This window comes from Furipterus horrens, unplaced genomic scaffold (assembly GCF_987537825.1).
Source record: "Furipterus horrens unplaced genomic scaffold, mFurHor1.1.pri manual_scaffold_42, whole genome shotgun sequence".
Classification (NCBI taxonomy): Eukaryota; Metazoa; Chordata; class Mammalia; order Chiroptera; family Furipteridae; genus Furipterus; species Furipterus horrens.
The window spans coordinates 52,872-67,538 of NW_028327212.1; the positions used below are offsets into that span (position 1 = coordinate 52,872).

Sequence of the window (14,667 nt, forward strand, 5' to 3'; positions counted from 1 at the left end):
ATTGCCGACAATATTTTTTTCAAATATAATATTCTCAAAGAGTCCTACCTTGACCACTCTATTTAATACAGAAACTCAAACTCTCACTTTAGTGCTTTTATCCTGTTTACATTATACTGACTTTCTTTGTTTCATAACTTATATTCTCTTCTATTTTTAATTGTTTATTATTTATTGTCAAACTTGTTATAATGCAAACAACATTAAAGTAGAGATTTCTGTCTGTTTCATTCACTGACATATTCTAAGCATTCAGAACAATGTCTTGCAACCCTGACAGGTGTGGCTCAGTGAGTCGGACATAATCCTGCCAAGCAAAAGGTCTCAGGATTGATTCCCAGTCAAGACACATACATGCCTGGGTTGCAGGTTTGGCCTCAACTGGGGATTCATTTTTCAGGGTATATGAGGCAATGAATCAATGTTTCTCTTCCTCTCTCTCTCCCAGCCCCTCTCTCTAAAAATAAATAAATAAAGTTAAAAAAAAAGAAGAGCAATGCCTTGCACTTGGGAAATACTCAATAAAGCATATTTTGATGAGTAATTGCTTACTAAAATATTTTAATAATAGTAAAATTTGAAGGCCATTAGCATTCATAAATAGATTAGATTAATAAAATGCAGTATATTCACATGGAATATTAAAAAGCCAGTAATATGAATGAACCATACTTATACATCTCAATATCAAGAGATCTTCTAAAACAAAACATTGAGTGAAAAAAATCAAGCTGAAAAATAATGTGCAGTGTTAGATTTCCTTTATATAAGACATACATGCTAGGCAAACCACTATGATGAATGTTTTATGAGGGTGAATGTGCCCATAATCTGCTACATATAAAACTCCTGAAGTTAATGATCAAATGGGACTTCAGCTTTACCTGTAAAGTTTTTGGCTTTGTTTTTAAAGAATACACTTATGTGTTACTGACCACAGGATGTAGTTGCAAATTAAAACATATCTTGAAGACAAAAAGACACCTCTGGCTTGTGTATGAGAAATAAATTTAAGTGAGAGTGAGATGGGACAAAAGTTAATGTGACTTCATGACTTTCTCTTTTCTGCAGCCTGGAAAATGACCTGAGGGTATTAAATTCAAAGGGGGAGGAGACAGATACCACTGCCCTCAAAGTGAAAGGCACCTGAGTCAGAGCAGATATGTGGTCAGTCACACATTAGTGGATCCTTCTCCAACTTTTCCTGCCCATACTGATCACTTCCCCTTCTAGATTCCTGAACATACTGTAGATCTCTCTCTTTTTTTTTTTTCAAACGAGTGGCTTTATTTATTACAACAGAGAACACCAACAGGTTTAGTGCAATGCAAAGTCACCGTCAATAAATACTGTTGCTCAGACAGTTTCAAGTTTGTACAGAAACCGGGGGCCAGACTAGACCTTGGTGCGGGGGGCGCTGGGCCCTGTGGGCAGTCACGAATCTGAGGGCTTCATCGATCATTTTGTTGGGGTTATCACTGCTTTTTACACGAACGCCATGTAAACAGGTTGCAGTTTTCTCACGGGGACGTGTACCAGTTGTGTGTGGCCCCTGGCCGGCCCGGTGTTACCGCGCGGCGCCCATTTCCGAGGTTCGCGGTCACTGCCAGATGGGCCGCTGGGAACCCACGAGGAGACCACCTTCTCAGCAGCTGGTGGAGGACGCGCGGGGACAGGTGACCAGGTGCTGCCACTGAGGACGCAGGGGGAGGGGGCAGGCCAGCAAGGCTGTGGACGTGGCGTGGCCTTAGCAACGGGCGCTGCAGAGCCCAGCACTTCAGCCAGCGTCACTTGCTGCCTGGGTTGTGTCTTAGGAGCTTCTGGGACCCGACTTCTCCCCGCCCCCGCCCATCACTGCTCCTTGGCAGGCCGCGGTGTCACAGATGCCGGGGGTCCCCTGCGCGCCAACAGCTCCGGGAAGGCCCGCGTCTCCGGGCGGCCCGGGCTCGCCGTGGGCCCCGTCTTGGCCATCTTTGCCAACGCCAGGCACGCCTTGCGGTCCTTGCAGGCCCTGGTCTCCGTCAGGCCCGTCCAGACCCACACCGACCGCGCCCTTGTCTCCTCTGTCCCCCGGGTTTCCTCTGGGTCCGGGCTCTCCCAGCTCACCGGTGGGGCCGCGGAAGCCAGGGGGCCCCCGAGCGCCAGGGTGACCGATGGAACCAGGGGGCCCGGGGCGCCCGGGGGGGCCAGCAGGGCCAGGCCGCCCGATGGCTCCCGGCGCTAACGGCTTCCGCAGGTGAGCAGCCAACTGCGCGATTTGTTCACTGATCATGCCCCCACACAGCTCCCTGATGTGCTGCTCACTGGCTTCTTTTCCCGGGACCCTGGGTTTTCCGGTGATGCCAGGCACGCCCTGCACGCCCTGTAAGCCCACAGGCCCGGGGGGGGGGGGGGGGGCCTGGCACACCCTCCACGCCGCTGGTGCCGTTGGGACCCTGGATGCCTCTCGGGCCCAGTTCCCCTCGACTGCCAGGCTCTCCTTTGGGTCCAACGGGGCCGCGGGGTCCCGGCTCGCCTTTGTCCCCGGGAAGACCATCGGAACCGGCGATGCCCTGGTCTCCCTTGGGACCCGTGGCTCCTTCCGGGCCCCGGTCGCCCCCGCCGCCTCGGAGGCCCTGGGGGCCTGGCAGGCCAGTGTCCCCGATGCTGCCCTTCGGGCCCTGGAAGCCTCGGATACCAGGGGCCCCAGGAGGGCCTTGCGGACCGAGCGCCCCCGCTGAGCCTCTGTGGCCCGCCTCGCCGCGCTCGCCCGGCACGCCCATGTCCCCTGGGACCCCGGGCTCTCCCAAGGGGCCGGCCTCACCCAGCTCTCCAGCTTTGCCCAGCTCTCCTTTCTCACCCTTGGACCCTGCTCGTCCAGGCAGGCCCGGCAGCCCGTTGGGACCCTTCTCTCCTGGGGCGCCAGTGCGACCCGCCTCTCCCTTCTCACCATCCAGTCCTAGCAAGCCGTCCCGGCCGTCCTTGCCCGGCATGCCCGGCTCCCCAAGTGGCCCGGCCACTCCGGGGGCTCCTTTGGGACCCGGTTTGCCCAGGTCGCCCTTGGGGCCCCGGAACCCGTCTGGGCCCCCCCTCGCCTCTGTCACCCGCTTTCCCGGGGGCTCCTGGGATCCCGAGGGGTCCTCGGAAGCCAATGGGACCCCGATCCCCGGGAGGCCCAAGCGGCCCTGGCAGTCCTCGCAGCCCCCGCGGGCCCTGCAGCCCCACGGTGCCGGGGAGACCGGGGGGCCCAGGCGGGCCGGGGTCACCCTTCTCGCCGTCCTTGCCGACCTCTCCTTGCTCCCCTTTGTAGCCAGTGGGTCCCTTGAAGCCCGGCATTCCTGGGGGGCCGGGGGGCCCTGGCGGACAGATGGCCGGGCACTGAAGGTCAGCCGCGCCTTCGGGAAGGACTCCTGGGTGACCAGGGGGTCCAGGAGGTCCGGGAGGGCCAGGCAGGCCCGGGAGTCCAGAGGGTCCCGGGGGACCCCGGAGGCCGAGTCCGCCTGGGAGCCCACTGACCCCTGCTTCTCCGGGGGGTCCGGGGAGTCCTTTGCCCCCAAGCCCAGGTGGCCCCGGGGGGCCCAGACTTCCCCGTTCTCCGGGAGTGCCCTTGAGTCCAGGCGGTCCTTCTCTCCCGGTCAGGCCGTCCACGCCGGGCAGCCCTGGCAGCCCGGCCTCTCCTGGCTTCCCTGGCTTCCCCGAAGCCCCTTTCAGTCCCGGGGGCCCAGGCAGACCCGGAGGACCAGCTTCTCCATCGATGCCGTCCTTGCCCGGCTTCCCAGGGGGCCCTGGGGGGCCAGGGGGGCCTCGAGGCCCCATTTTCTGCGCCTCGGTCACCAGCGCCACGGCCAGGAGCTGCCCGAGCAGGAGCGGGAGCAGGGTCCGGGCTCCGGCCATGGCTGCGCGCGCTCTGAGCGGCGCTGGCGGCGGCGGCCGGGCTGGGGCTCGGGGCTCGGTAGATCTCTTTTTGTGTATCCCCATAATATCCAGCATCTTGTTGAATACACGTTAAAAATTCTGTACAGATAAGATTGGGTGTGTTCAGGGTGGTAAAAAAATAAAATAAAACAAGAAAGAAAGAAAAAGAAAAGAAAAGAAAGAAAGAAATACCCTTGGAAAATACTTTGCATTTACACTTTATTATATTTGTGTTTTTATAACATATTTAAATAGGTGTTACACTCTACATATTTAAAAATGTAGCTCCCTCCACATAATTATCAACTAGATGTGTTAAATTAACACTAGTTATTTATACCCTCCTCTTACCTCGGGTCTTTTCAAGAACATGTCTATTATCTGTTTTACGGTAGGGTTGATGGTTAAAGATACAAATTCATAAATTTCTTCAAACAAGAAAGGGACAGAGACACTGAAAAAGAGATCAGAAGGAAGATTGAGGTGACAGGAAGAGGGAAGAGAATCTGAAGGGTTTCAAAGAAAGAGGAAAAGGGTCAGGGGTTAGAGGGAACAAATTTTAAAGATTTGTTGTGTTATCTATTATGTAACTCTTCTCTTAGCTGCCCCACAAAACCAGAAGTAAAACTCGGTTTTTGGTCAGAAAAAAACTCTGTACAGTAAATGCTTGTTAAAAAGAGAGACAGTGAGGATGGAAGATGGAATGTGTGGAAGAAAAAGAAGAGAAGAAAAAGAAATCAGTTTAAGCTAACACATCCCCTACTCTAGTCTCTGTACAGTTGTGAATACCTAGTGCTTTTTTTCCCCTCTAAGTAATAAAATCCCATCATTTATGTTGGCAAAGGAGCTCAAACAAATATTAAAATTTAGATGTATCAAACTAAAGGCAATTAGATTCTTGACAGGCATGGGAATGTTATTTGTACATCTTAAGTATCCTTCAAGCTTCTCTTCCTCCCATTTGGAATTTATTTTATATAGAACTGACAGGTTACTCTTCGTAATTATTGCTATCTTTGGGCCACTGCCACCTTTCTGCACAAGGACTTTATAGCATTAATTCTCTACTTCTACTTCTGAATTTATGGTCTACTCTTTAGTCTAACAATATCTTAACAATAATCTAAACTTACTCCCAAATAATATTTTTTCTACAGCTCCCTTAATAAATATCCACTTTGTTCAGAGAGTTTTAACTTTGTCCCTTGTTCTGTTTATGTCTACAGGCTCAGGATAATGCTGCTTTATCTTCCCATAATGCATTATCCCCTCACCCCACCCCCCACTTAAATCTATACTAGTGTAAGGACTTTTCCTTCTTAGTGACTATTGGCCTTTGCAGTGGTGGGATAAATAAAGACAAGGCAGAGATAGGTTTGGTTTCCAGGATTTCAGTAATGTAGTTGTTCTCATGATGACTGTCACCGTCGAGTGCTGTTGTAAGGCATTTGGTGCTAGGGCCTAACTATAGCTCAAATACACCCTTATAAGATACATAAAATTAATTTTTCCTCATTGCCATTACAAGTGACACAAGTGAGCCCTCTGTAATTGCCACCAGCATGTCTCATCTATTACAGAGTCAGCATTAGTCATTCAAAGCATTTATTCATCGACATATTTTATATGTCAGGTGATCTTCAAGGTACAAAGATTTAATGGTAATCAAGATAAACTTGATTCCTGCCCTTTTAGAGCATAAATTTCAGTGGAAAGAAACAAAAAAATCAATACATAAAGAAGATAATTTCAAGGCTATAAGTGCTATCACATAAACAGAATGATATGGCAGTAAATTGTAAAAAAAAAGAAACAACTATAGATTGAGTCATCAGGGCAGATTTTCTGATGTTGTGCGATGTGAATTAAACCCTGATAAAGGTGCAGTATTTCAAGAGCGTGGGAAAGAGTATTCCAGGTAGTGGGATCAACAGAAACAAGAATCCTGAGTTTGGAAGGACATTGGTATCTGGATAATCAGAGGGTTCAGTGAGGTTGCAGTGTAGTGAGGAAGGGGGAAAATGGTACAAGTTGATGTAGAAAAGAAGACAGAAACCAATCATTCAGGACCTCGTGGATCAAGGTATGGAATTTTCATTCTATTGAAAGTAAAATAGGAGGCCATTGGAGGATTTTAGTAGGGGCTTAACATCTGATTTCCATGTCAAGACTGATCTTTTTTCTCAATGGAAAAGGAAGAAGGAAGAAGATGGCATATCAATTCCACTGTTGCTCCTACTTCAGAGATAGGTTCTGGAAAAACATTATGCATTCTGGATAAAGGGGCTTGTAGTATCTGCTAATAATCATTAACATGATTCTAGGTAGACCTCTGTTCCCCTGACATATCACCACTAAAGGTCTTGCCTGCAGAGTATTCCACATCTGACATCAGTAGATCAAATGACTACCAAACATTCCAAAGTTCTACAAAAAAGTAGGTAAAGCTGAAAGGAAAAAAATCTAAGATAGAGGAAGTTCCAATTTCTACTGGGTGAACCAGCTTATTGAACAAGACAATAAAAAGGCTAAGAAAAGTAAAAAAGGCCGAAAAGCCTGATTAAAAAGATACTAACCAGAGCAACTCTGTATTTAAGTAGAGAAATTAGCAGAACTTCCCCAATTCTGATTTACCCTCTTTCAATAATAGAGATCTCCTTTGTTCTTTAAGATTAAAGTTAAGTTCCACATCTTATATGAATATTTATCTTATGTTTACCAACACTTTCATAGAGTGTAATGTTGTGTTATTCTTAAAATGTGTTGCACTATTGCTAAAAACTATAGCTATTGCAATAACTGAGGAAGTAAAATTGATCATTTTGACAATTTATTTTTGGAAACTATTTGCTCATATAATGTACTTCTACCAAAAGCTTAGAGCATTCAATAAAAGAAGTGAGTGAGGTTCCATTCAATCTGTTCAAATATTTTCAGAAAGTTACAGAATCCTAAGTAGGTTATAAATTGAAAATACTGAATGGCTGTATTTGGCAAGCTCTGAGCACAAGAAAGGAGAAAGTTCTGATAAGAAGAGTATGTCAGAAATATGTACAATAAGTACTAATGCAAATGGGAGGAGGGGTAAATTAAAAAGAGGCAGGGAAAATATCCTCTACCATCAATCATTATTAAACTCAGCTGAAAGGAATATAGGTCAACCCAATGACCACCCTTGATGGAGCCCATAGCAGATGTCTGACATTGTTTTTGTTGCTGTTGTTGTTGGCACCCAAGTTCCTACTTCCTATTAGTATCTTATCTCCCTGTTGTTAAAATTCCCTTTCTATGTATTGTTTATGAAAGGTAATGCCCAGCTCCATAAATATCAAAGGGGAGGGTGTTTCTCATTCCATATCTGCATAGACAGGAGATAACATATAACATGGAAATGGCCAGTTGACATTGTGGCTCCTGAGACTGAATCTTGATGATGTCATTCACTAGTTAGAGTCGGTATTCTCTGAAGTGGCAGACTGGACCAGCCTCTTATTGCTACATAAACATTGTCATACATTAACTAACCTTCCAGAGCAGACTTGGTTTTTCCCAATTTTTCAAATCAAATTCTCCAGGCTATCATGAATTTTGTAAGGTTCCAGTAAAATTGCTTTTTTGGCTTAGGATAGCCAGAGCTTGATTCTAATGCTTGAGAGGAATAAATGTGGTTAGTACTGACCCAGGCATTATTTAATCATTTTTTTCCCCCCTCGGTGTCCAAACTCCCTCCAAGCCAACACTGCCTAATTCTACTTCCCCATTTAGTGAAACTATCTTCTATGTTCCCAGTGTGCGTTCCTCCCCCAACCACAGCCCCAAGAACCACAATGCCTTATGTCTCTGTTTTCCCAACTGAGAACCTACCCCTAAAATACAAAAATTATTAGGAGAAAATTTAAGCCAAAGCTAGAGCAGCTATTCTTTTTTTTATTTTTAATGAAGGCTTTTTAATTTTTTAAAAGATTTTATTTATTCATTTTTAGATAGAGTAGAAGGGAGGGACAAAGAAAGGGATAGAAACATCAATATGTGAGAGAACCAACTGGTTGCCTCTCACAGGCCCCCAGCTGGAGACCTGGCCCACAACCTAGCCATGTGCCCTGACTGGGAATCAAACCAGTGACCTTTCAGTTCACAGGCCGACACTCAACCCACTGAGCCACTCCAGTCAGGGCTAGAGCAGCTATTCTTAAACTTAGTATCCTTAGAGTCTGAAATGGTATATGTTAAAAGTGTGGTCTCAGAGACCACACTAGGTCAAAATTAAAGCATGAGAGAAGCCTAGAAATTAGCATTTTTTACAAACTAAATAGATTTCTGCTCAACAGGATCAAGGAACCATTGGACTATGAAGGAAAAGAGCCATATATGAATGGGTCTCTGTCTCATAATGTATGTCATATTTCATTCATATTTACCTCACCCATTGATTTCTTCAGCAATATGAGATTTCTTTGGCGTTCAATATACAGTTTGCTCTGATTTGCCCGTGCTTTCTGGTGAATTTCTTGTCACTATTTAAAGCTTGTTTATTTATTTTGCCAACAGGTCTAGCTTCTTATAATCAACTTTAGATAAAGCATTTTGCAAAGGTCAGTTTCTCTACAGAGACAACTTAAATTCTGCCCCTCAAAGGAATCCTTCCTCTAAGCATGGGAATTGGTAAACATTTGTCATTAGCAACCACTTGCCAAGGAATCCTAATATAAGCTGAAAATAAATGCTTACTGCTTCAGCATCTCAGAGAACACATAAACCTGTGTTTCCTTTTAATATATCAAAAATAAAGATTACTGGGAGTGAAATATTTTCATACCAAATTGAAATCAAATTAAATTTTTCTCTTTTGAAAATTATTATATATTTACTATTCTGAGAATAATTTCTGTGTAGAAGGTGAAAAAACCAAAACATTTTTTCTAAACTCTATATAGTTTTAATTATAGCTATATAATAAAAATAATTCTGGTTGGAAGTTGAAAACACAAGTTTTAATCTCAAATCTGAGTTTTAAAAATCTTATAATTTCTTATTTTATTTTTTTATATATTAAATTGATATAATTCTACCTCTCTTGATTATAGTATTACAAGACAGGATTAAGTCTGTAAACTATAAAAGCATTTCACAAACAGGAAATACTGGAAATACTAAGTTAATATTGTCACAGAATAAGTAATTTAATTTAAATAGTATTGAAAAAATTGGTCTGTGGGGTTCACTTTAAAACTGGTTTCTCTTTTCTATCCTAATGGCTTGGACAGAAAGAGCCCAGAGGTCGGGGGCGGGGCGGGGCGGGGCGGGGCTCGGGGCGTGGCGGAGAGGGCGCGGCGCGGGGCGGAGCAGGGCGCGGTCAGGCCCGCGGCGGAGAAGGCGGCGGCCATTGGCTGGGGCGCCATCCGGGGCCTGCTCGGCGCCGCTCGCTCGCTCGTCCGCCCGCCCTGAAGGCAGCAGCATGGCGGAGGTGAGCGGGGCCGGCGGGAGATGGCCGAGCGGCCCGGCGTCCCCTCCGTCCCGGGCGTCCCGTGCCTCCCGCGTCTCCGGCGGCGGCCATCGGCTGGGGGGCCATCCGGGGCCTGCTCGGAGCCGCTCGCTCGCCCGCCCTGAAGGCAGCAACATGTGGAAGGTGAGCGGGGCCGGCGGGAGGTGGCCGAGCGTCCCGGCGTCCCCTCCGGCCTGGTCTTCCTGGGCGTCCCGGGCCTCTCGCGTCTCCGGCTGCGGCAGCGGGCGCGCGCGGGCCCCCGGCGGGACCAGGCCGCAGCGGGCGGGCGGCGAGCCCCGGGCCGGGGCCGGCGCCGAGTCGGGGCCGCGGGCGGACTGCGGGGCGGCGGCGTGGCCACGACGGTGCCCGCGGGAGGAGCGGCTCCCGGCTGCGGGGTCCGGGCGGAGGGCGCCGAGGGGCGCGGAGGGCGGGGTGCGGGAGCCCGAAGGCCCGGGGCGGGGCTCGGCGCGTGGCGGAGCGGGCGCGGCGCGGGGCGGAGCAGGGCGCGGTCAAGCCCGCGGCGGAGAAGGCGGCGTCCATTGGCTGGGGCGCCATCCGGGGCCTGCTCGGCGCCGCCCGCTCGCTCGTCCGCCCGCCCTGAAAGCAGCAGCATGGCGGAGGTGAGCGGGGCCGGCGGGAGGTGGCCGAGCGGCCCGGCGTCCCCTCCGTCCCGGGCGTCCCGTGCCTCCCGCGTCTCCGGCGGCGGCCATTGGCTGGGGGGCCATCCGGGGCCTGCTCGGAGCCGCTCGCTCGCCCGCCCTGAAGGCAGCAACATGTGGAAGGTGAGCGGGGCGGGCGAGAGGTGGCCGAGCGGCCCGGCGTCCCCTCCGGCCTGGTCGTCCTGGGCGTCCCGGGCCTCTCGCGTCTCCGGCTGCGGCAGCGGGCGCGCGCGGGCCCCCGGCGGGACCAGGCCGCAGCGGGCGGGCGGCGAGCCCCGGGCCGGGGCCGGCGCCGAGTCGGGGCCGCGGGCGGACTGCGGGGCGGCGGCGTGGCCACGACGGTGCCCGCCGGAGGAGCGGCTCCCGGCTGCGGGGTCCGGGCGGCTGGCGCCGAGGGGCGCGAAGGGCGTGGTGCGGGAGCCCGAAGGCCGTGGTCGGGGCGCGGCGCGCGGCGTGGCTCGGCGCGTGGCGGAGCTGTCGCGGCGCCGGGCGGAGCAGAGCGCGGTCAGGCCCGCGGTGGAGAAGGCGGCGGTCATTGGCTGGGGCGCCATCCGGGGCCTGCTCGTCGCCTCTCGCTCGTCCGCCCGCCCTGAAGGCAGCAGCATGGCGGAGGTGAGCGGGGCCGGCGGGAGGTGGCCGAGCGGCCCGGCGTCCCCTCGGGCCTGGTCTTCCTGGGCGTCCCGGGCCTCCCGCGTCTCCGGCTGCGGCAGCGTGCGCGCGCGGGCCCCCGGCGGTACCAGGCCGCAGCGGGCGGGCGGCGAGCCCCGGGCCGGGGCCGGCGCCGAGTCGTGGCCGCGGGCGGACTGCGGTGCGGCGGCGGGGCCACGACGGTGCCCGCGGGATGAGCGGCTCCCGGCTGGGGGTCCGGGCGGCGGGGTCCGAGCGGCGGGCGCCCGAAGGTCCGGGGCGAGGCGCTGGGCGGAGCGGGCGCGGCGCGGAGCGGAGCAGGGCGCTGTCCGGCCCGCGGCGGAAAAGGCGGCGGTCATTGGCTGGGGCGCCATCCGGGGTCTGCTCGGCGCCGCTCGCTCGCTCGTCCGCCCGCCCTGAAGGCAGCAGCATGGCGGAGGTGAGCGGGGCCGGCGGGAGATGGCCGAGCGGCCCGGCGTCCCCTCCGTCCCGGGCGTCCCGTGCCTCCCGCGTCTCCGGCGGCGGCCATTGGCTGGGGGCCATCCGGGGCCTGCTCGGAGCCGCTCGCTCGCCCGCCCTGAAGGCAGCAACATGTGGAGGGTGAGCGGGGCGGGCGGGAGGTGTCCGAGCGGCCCGGCGTCCCCTCCGGCCTGGTTTTCCTGGGCGTCCTAGGCCTCCCGCGTCTCCGGCTGCGGCAGCGGGCGCGCGCGGGCCCCCGGCGGGACCAGGCCGCAGCGGGCGGGCGGCGAGCTCCGGGCCGTGGCCGGCGCCGAGTCGGGGCCGCGGGCGGACTGCGGAGCGGCGGCGGGGACACGACGGTGCCCGCGGGAGGAGCGGCTCCCGGCTGCTGGGTCCGGGCGGCGTGCGCCGAGGGGCGCGGAGTGCGTGGTGCGGGAGCCCGAAGGCGCGGGGCGGGCGGACACTCTGCGCGCTGCGCCCCGGGGCCCTGGGCGGCCCTGTCCCCCGGTACCGGTGAGCCGCGGTGAGCCGCGGTGGGGGGCGTCGTGGCGGGACGGAACGCGCGGGACGGACCAGCGTCTCGGCCCTCCGCTCGGGGGATGCGTTCGCTCCTGCCTGGGAAGACGGGCTAGCTGCGCTCTGGCCTCCGCTCGGCCCGGACGGGGGACCCGGGCGCGTGGTGCGCAGGTGCTGGGGGACGAGCGAGGACCATACAGGGGAGCCGGGGGTTCGGGGCCCTGAGATGCAGGGTGGCGCCGGTGTTGCGGACCCCCCTGCTCCGGCGGTGATTCCTTGAGCGCCCTGGCCGGCAGCACCCGCCTGTTCTGATTATGTTATCTTATTTTTAGAGAAGGGGAAGGGAGGGACCGCAATGTGAGAGAGAGACATTGATCAACTGCTCTTCATAGGCACCCTGACTGGGGGCTCAACCCACAGTCCAGGCATGTGCCCTGACTGGGAATCGAACTAACGACCCTTCGGTTTGCAAAAACAGGCCCAACCAACTGAACCACCCAGTCTTATATGCCTCATATGAGTTTAATCATACAGTAGTTGTCCTTTTGTGACTGGCATATTTCACTTATGATGTTCTCAAGGTTCATTCATGTGGTAGGATGTAACAGGATTTCCTTTTTTAAGGTCGCATAATATTCCATTGTGTGTATATACCACCTTTTCTATATCCATTCATCTGTTGATGGAGTTTGGGTTGCTTCTACCTCTTGGCTAATGCTATAATGAACATGGGTGTGCAGATATCTTTTGGGGATCCTGCTTTGAATTTTCTTTCTTTTTTTTTTTTTTAGATTTTATTTACTTTTAGAGAGAAGGGAAGGGAGGGAGAAAGAGAGGGAGGGAAACATTGATGTATGAGAGAAACAGCAATCGGTTGCCTTTTGCACAGCCCCAACTGGGGACCTGGCTCACAACCTAGGCGTGTGCCCTGACTGGGAATCGAACTGGTGACCTTTCGGTTCACAGACCAGTGCTTAGTCCACTGAGCCGCACCAACCAGGGCCTGCTTTGAATTCTTTTGCACGTATACTCAGCAGTGAGATTTATGGATTATAGATGTATCCTAGGAGTTTTTGAGTTTCACGAATTTGTATATCCACTACTATTCTCAGATATTGGGAAGCTTTTGGCCATTATTTTATCAATTAGGCTCTCTCTTCTTCCTCTGCCTCCTCCTCCTCCTCCTCCTCCTCACCCTTCTGTAGTACATATGTTGTTCGGCTTGATGGTGTCTCACAAATTCCTTAGTTGTCTTCATTTTTCTTCAGTCATTTTGCTTGTTCCTCTGCCTCAGGTACTTGGAAGTACTATATTTGAGTTCACTGAATCTTCTTCCTAGTCAGATTTGATATTGAGTCCTTCTAGTGAATTTTTTAGTTCAGTTATTGTTGTTTTCATTTCAGAATTTCTGTTTGGTTCTTCTTTATAGTTTCTGTCTCTTTATTGATATTCTTATTTTGGTCATGTATTGTTTTCCTAATTGTGTTTAGTTGTCTGTACTCTTTTTAATTCATTAACCATCCTTATGATGGCTATTTTGAATTCTTGGTCTGGCAACTCATATGTCTCTTGCTTTAGGGCCGGTTTCAGGAGATTTAAATGGGTCATCTTTGCTTGTTTGTACGTTTTGTTATCTTTTATTGAGATTACAGCATTTGAAAAATCAGCCATGTCTCCCAGACTTTGCAATCCCGTTTCATACAGGGATGACATTCTCTATTCAGCCCTGCTGGAGATTCTGGAGACCTCTCAAACCTACGCTGGGGATGAGTCCTGCCTGGGCGTGTGTGGACTATCCTAATGGAATAGGTTTTGCGATTTGTACCGTGGCGCCGCTGCTGTTACCGTGTGCCATGGTCCTGGAGACCCAGCTAGTGCCTGTCTGTGGTACTGCAGATTCTCGTGCACGTGGCTTGCTTTTGTTCACCGAGACCAAGCTCCCAACCTGGCTCCTGGTTCTTGGCAGTACTTAGTTAGATTCAGGCCAGATTGATACCCACCCAGCTGGGCAGCCTACCTAAAAGTCGGAATGTTGGATGTACATTCCTCCGCGGGGAGAAGACGGGGATTGGGTGTTTCCCACAGTCGCACCACACGGAGCCAGGGAGAGGGGCTCTGGAGAGAGAGAACCACGAGTTTTCCTGCCAGGCTGTGATGGGTTTGGTTTTGCGTTAGCCTGGAGTATAAGCACCTCTTAACTGGGTTCCAGATTTTTCACAGAGGCAGTTGGTCCATATATTGCTATTAAATCCAAGTGTCCATGGGGAAAGGAGGGTTGAGGGTTTCCTATTCTTTATTCTTGCACCTCGCTGATATCACCTCCAATAGCTCCAGTTTGAATGAGCTTTGGCTCTGCGTCAGACAATGACTTACCGCTTTACATCTATTACTACTTTAATCTTCACAACACTGACTTAGGTGCTATCATGATCCTCATTTTCTAAGTGAGGAAACCAAAATCTAGAACTAGATTATGGGTTTGGAGTTGTTTGTTTGTTTTTGCTTATCAGCGTTTTCTACAATACACATGCATTACCATTGTAACACATGTAGCTCCCATTTTTCCTTATACACATGTAATTTGTGGGATAAAGCATAATAGGATAGAGCGTAACCATTTTAGATGGCAAAGACTTAATTTGGGCAGAATTCTTGACTTAAGTGAAATTCATTCCCCTAGGAATCCAGATGAAGTACTCAAGAAAGATACAGAGCTCTTACCCCTCTGCCCCTAAGCTTCCGGCTCCTTCTCCCTCACTCAGCTAGGGAAGAGTGCAGAAACAAGAGCAGACGTTCTTCCCGCTGGCTCGTGGTAGCTGCTTCGCTCTGCTCCCTTCCAGGGCCATCCTTTCAGTTCTGCCTTTTCCACTTTTATTTCCAGCACGCACTTTAAAAAGGAAGAGTTGAAAGCCTTGCAAATATGAGGGAATCTTCCAAGAAGGATGCTTTAAAGAATGAAATGGGTATATGAGACATTTTACTTGCCCCAAATATTAGTTTATGTTGATAATTATTATTGAAGAAGAAACT

At 51.7% G+C, this 14,667-nt stretch overlaps 1 protein-coding gene across 1 annotated transcript; it reads right to left on the reverse strand.

The window, feature by feature from the left end:
* Positions 1–1,541: 1,541 nt before the first annotated feature.
* On the reverse strand, positions 1,542–3,885 carry LOC149990004 (uncharacterized). The gene is given in 3 exon segments (XM_090265712.1): positions 1,542–2,386; positions 2,388–3,068; positions 3,070–3,885. Coding segments are annotated over 3 exon segments (2,061 nt in total). The 5' UTR covers positions 3,874–3,885; the 3' UTR covers positions 1,542–1,810.
* Positions 3,886–14,667: the final 10,782 nt, after the last annotated feature.